This window comes from Buceros rhinoceros, unplaced genomic scaffold (genome assembly GCF_000710305.1).
Source record: "Buceros rhinoceros silvestris isolate BGI_N320 unplaced genomic scaffold, ASM71030v1 scaffold14436, whole genome shotgun sequence".
Classification (NCBI taxonomy): Eukaryota; Metazoa; Chordata; class Aves; order Bucerotiformes; family Bucerotidae; genus Buceros; species Buceros rhinoceros.
In genome coordinates this window covers 13,689-18,465 of record NW_010415880.1, presented here as the reverse complement: position 1 = coordinate 18,465, position 4,777 = coordinate 13,689, and the positions used below count along the sequence as shown (strand labels likewise).

The window sequence follows — 4,777 nt, the reverse complement described above, 5'->3', positions numbered from 1 at the left end:
TGGTTGCCCATCTGCCCCCGCAGAGCTGCAGCAGCGGCTGCCTGTGGCGCTGGAACAGTGACAGTGGGAGCAGGAGCCCCATGTTTCACAGTCTTTGTTGCAAGCATTGTACTGTCTGCACCTTGTGGTATGATTCTGTTTGAAGACGTGGGCACTAAAAAACAAGCAGAGAAAAATATTACAGTTTGCTATATCTACAGCTCAGGGAGACTCGCAAGCCTCTGCTGAACTGCAGTTCCTCTAAGTACCTCGCTTCCTTCTGACAGGACTGACATGCAGGCCTTTTAAACAGCCTCCACAGTCTATCCCTGGCAGTGTCTGTATATCCCAATGAATTTTGCAGGGAAGCCTCAACAGCTGTAGATGACTTTCAGTTTGCTGTTGCAGACACTTCTGTTGACACCTGGCTACAGAGATTAGAAAAACCTCTCTCACACAAGGAAAACTGGGTGTATACTCATATAGCTCTTACTGCGACTCACTGGGCTCAGAACTCCTCACCTTGACCACCCCAACTAACCAAACCTCCTAACTTCGACCACACCAACCAAATGCAGTAGTCCTTCAGTTTCCTGCACTTAGGGCATTATTTTAAGAAATAATGGCATACGCTTAAGGCAAATTACTAAAGGACCTGAAGCAGTAACAATGAATACAGTGGTTAAAGATACCTACAGGAACACATGTAGAATAGGAGAGACACTGCAAAAACAACTCACACAAAGTTCCCAGGGAGAGGTGCTGTTTGCCAAAGGATGGAGACTGAGGCATCAAACCAGGCTGGATAGAAGGAGTACGGACCACAGGAGCGTGACGGGGGACTTGGACTGGAGCAGCCTCTTCTTCCTGGTCCACTGCCTGTGAATCATCATTCTCCAGCGACTGGGAAACTGAAGAAGTTGAGCTGACTTCATCCAAATCTTCATAGTATCTTGTGGACAAGAAGGCAGATCTGGACAAACTTACTGCAATATCAGAAACAAAATCACACGTGTCTATTAAGTTTAGGGAACCATCCAGCCTAACATCCAAGACAGAGACACCCTATTTTAGGATGTGCTTCTACTGGCTTGTTTTAATCCTGCACTGATAGGATTCGTCTTCTTAACTGCCAGGAAAGGCAGCCTTTGGCAAGATGGTAAGTGAAGGAAATTCTTCCTGAGAGCAGAGGGGAAAACAGGAAATGAGAAGCAGGGATTGAAGAATGAGAAGCCGGGATTGAAGAATGAGAAGCCAAAAGCTAACCTCAGGACTAATTCCCACAGCAGGTAAGTCACCCTCCTGGAAAGCATTTCAGACCTGTGGGGCAGCTAAAGGTTTACCTGGAGCTGTAGACCTAACTGGTGGAGTTTTCCTCTTGGCTAGGAAATTCCTCAACTGTGCCTGTTTCACGGGGGATAATTTAGCTGGAAAATCAAAGACAGTTATTAGTCTATAATCAAACTGCAAGTTAAAAAAAGTAATTTGCATTCATGGTGTGAATGCCAGGAAGAAAGAATAAATTACCAGGTGCTTTAGGCAGAGGTTTGGCATGTGATTCCAAGGTAGTTTTCCTGAAGGCATTGCGCAGGCTTTCAAGGTCACTGTCAAAACTGGGACAAGGCAGAGCAGTGAAAAACCACAGCCAGCAGAAAGAAACCACCAAATCAGGAACAAAAAGGGGCCAAAGGAGCCACTAGAACCACTGCCTTATCTGGGAGAACAATTGGATCCTCTAGATACCACACTATTTAAAACACATGCATCTTTAATTATTTTGATAACTCTAAGAGCGATTAACAACTTCCCCTGAATTCAGACAGACAACCAGCAGTACCTCAGCCTGGATGCTCTATTATCCTGTATACTATTAAAAAAATTAACTTTTAGGGGAAACTCCTGGTAAGTATTGAACAGCATGTCAAAGAACAACCAACGAGCTCCTCTATTATCTGGGCATAGTTTAGTGTCATTTTTAGGGCACGTCATCCTCCCGTACCACATCCACAAAACACCATTCTTTGGAGGATGCACTCCTGCACATTGCTGGGGGCAAGAGGGAAGCAGCATCAGCCCCACTCAGGAGCTGGTGTTTCACTTACCTCTGAGCACTGCTAAGAGAAGACGTATCACTGGGAACACTCCACTGAGATGTCCGATTATACAGTCGGAGCTGCTGCAGGCTGTTCACGAGTTGATTTAGTCTCTTCTTCTGCTGATTGATTATTTCCCGGTTGTTAGCCAAGGTGTTGAACAAAGTCTCTCGCTCAGGAACTATCAGACGCCTTAAGACATCACATCAAGAGACAGGGATAAGGACCATTCCGTACATCTGGCCGCACGCAGGAGTGCATACAGAATTTAGTGGCTCTAGCTACTCGAACTCCACCAGGTTAAATGTGCTTTGGTTTGAACACCAGCGTACAGTTCATCTCAAATGCGTATTTCTCCTTTGGATATCCTGCCAGTTTATTCAGTTAGCTCATCTACTTCAAGACGTTTTATTTACTGGAAAGGTTTCATTAGCTACCACCAATGGATGCATTTAATTTCTACAAAGCTTATACTTTTTTCTATAAGCATCGTTTCTATGAACGGAGATGCAACAAGCTTGTAACACTTAGGAAGCCAAATAGCCTGGACCTATAGGTGTCTTAGTCAAGCTTTGTTCCCAGACCCCCTTGAAAACGATCATACTGTTAAATGGAGAAAGGCTTTGGCCTGTTGATTAGAGACCGATTCACTGACATGTTCCTTACAATTGTTCTCTATTCCAATTCCACTTACTTCTGCTTCTTCTTCTGTTCCAGGTGCCGATCCCACTCCAAATCCAGAACATCATTCACATCCTGAACAGCAAACTTTACGTACTGGTGCAAGCGTCGAATTTCCTACCATGGAAAATAAAATCAGCTTTTAAGTCACTTCAGACATCTCAGTTTTAGTTGAAGAAGGTGGAGACCCTTTGGGCTCGTTCACTCCAAGCCAGGAGGCACTCTCCCGTACTTCTGCCTGGGAAGTTTTATCAGCACAACAGAACCCACCACAGTGAAAATCTACTTATCCATCAGTTGGGTACCCATAGGGCTTGGCTTGGACATTTTATCCCAACTCTCGACTAGAAATAACACTTTCCATAATGTTTGCAAAACACTGCCAGAAAGGGTTTTACAAACATCAGGCATTATACAAAACAAACTTTATTTCAAATCTCATTTCCAGAACATGAGTCATTTGCTCCCATTCTACAATGTTGAAACTTCTAACAATTATAGGTGATCAAAGCACTGCAGGCTATTCACACGGCTCTAGGATGCCAGCGTTCACAGACTATGATTCATGAAAGCATGCACAAATGCTCACGACTCCCACATTAAGGCAAGGAATTAACTTGGTTTTTATAGGTAGGAAAGAAAAAAAAAAAAAGCCAGAGTAAAGTGACTTATCCACAACCACACATAGTTGCATAACTAAGCCAGAGAGCTCTGGCTACAAGCCCTGCTCCCTAAACAAAACCAGTGTTCAGGCTCATTATTGCCATCCCTCCAGCCTGTCACAGCATGAACACGTCTTGAACTCCGATCTTGTAAAATGGAGATGGAAGCTGCAGTTGGTTTCACTCATCTCAACAGAATGCTCACTTAAATATGATGATGAAGCAGCCAAGTAACTCAGCTTGGGAAAAATTCCACTGCAACTGTTTTCAAGATACAGCATGAAATTCTAATGTGACATACTCATGCTGAAACCAAATCCAGTCCTGCTGTGGGCTTAGGCTACACACTACCAAGCACAGGTTTCCTCTCTTCAGCCACTATAAGCATCATATAGCAGCAACTCTCTGGACAGCAAATCAATACAGCTGGACATCAGAAAAGCCTCACGATCTTTAAAACTTCATTGAAAACTAACACGTGAAGTTGACTGAGCTTTCCTCACCCAGGAGGACGAGGATGAACTAGACTGAACAATATTTACGAGTCCGACTAGGGCTGTCTTTCCTGCAAACTTTCAGAGAGTTGACCTGAAAACTCTCTCCTTATATTCCAATCTGCTTCTCTCCCACTCTTCCCTCGCAGTCCTCACTCCAGATCAGTGAAACAAGCATTTCAAGTTTATTCTCTCTCTGAAGTCAAAACCTTAAGTTGGAAATGTCACAGAGGCACACTGAACACCAAAGCAGGCATATGATTAAGACTGAATCAATCTACAGAACCCAGGTGAAGATTAGAGATCAGACCTAGACGAGAGGATTTCATGCCCCCTGATTTCTAGTAACTGTGTCCATGCTGTAACAAAGTTGACATTCGATTACGTCTTCAGCCTGCTAGTCAAACTTTTTGAGGCGGACTTCTTCAGTGTGTAAAAGACCAAGTATCATTTGTAGGCCACATTCACTCTATTTTGCTTAGGGTTAAATAGCCCTCTCATCACCAGAGCTGTAACAAAAAGAACGCTTCACTCCTTGTTTCCTTCATGTCTTTGAAAGCCTCTTTATGTACTGCTGGTTATTTTCCTTTGTGCCCCAGCTTTTAGAATATCATTTAGCTTTATGCTTCGCCATCCATGAAACTAACCACACAATTCTGTAAGTCATAATAAATCATCAAATTGTTCCATAAGGCACTTGCAGAAGATAAAAATAATCCTAAGAGCTCATCTACAAAGTGTTGAGAGAATAAAATACTCTTTCAGCCGAAGTCCCTGAGCAAGCACTACAGGCTGAGAAGGAACAGGATGTCAAGAGTCACATTCTAAGCTTAGAACAGACTTGGATCTCAGGTGAATTACTTCCCTT

General features: G+C 43.5%; 1 protein-coding gene across 1 annotated transcript in view; it reads right to left on the bottom strand.

Annotated features, from left to right (window-relative positions):
* The window catches only part of NUP214 (nucleoporin 214kDa), a gene marked incomplete at its 5' end in the record, with an annotated part of 41,444 nt that overhangs the window by 24,193 nt on the left and 12,474 nt on the right, over positions 1-4,777 (bottom strand). The window contains 6 exons of the mRNA XM_010137581.1: positions 8-154; positions 720-965; positions 1,323-1,406; positions 1,507-1,592; positions 2,082-2,264; positions 2,767-2,870. Coding sequence (XP_010135883.1) covers positions 8-154; positions 720-965; positions 1,323-1,406; positions 1,507-1,592; positions 2,082-2,264; positions 2,767-2,870 — 850 coding nt within the window. The remainder of the gene's footprint in view (positions 1-7; positions 155-719; positions 966-1,322; positions 1,407-1,506; positions 1,593-2,081; positions 2,265-2,766; positions 2,871-4,777) is intronic.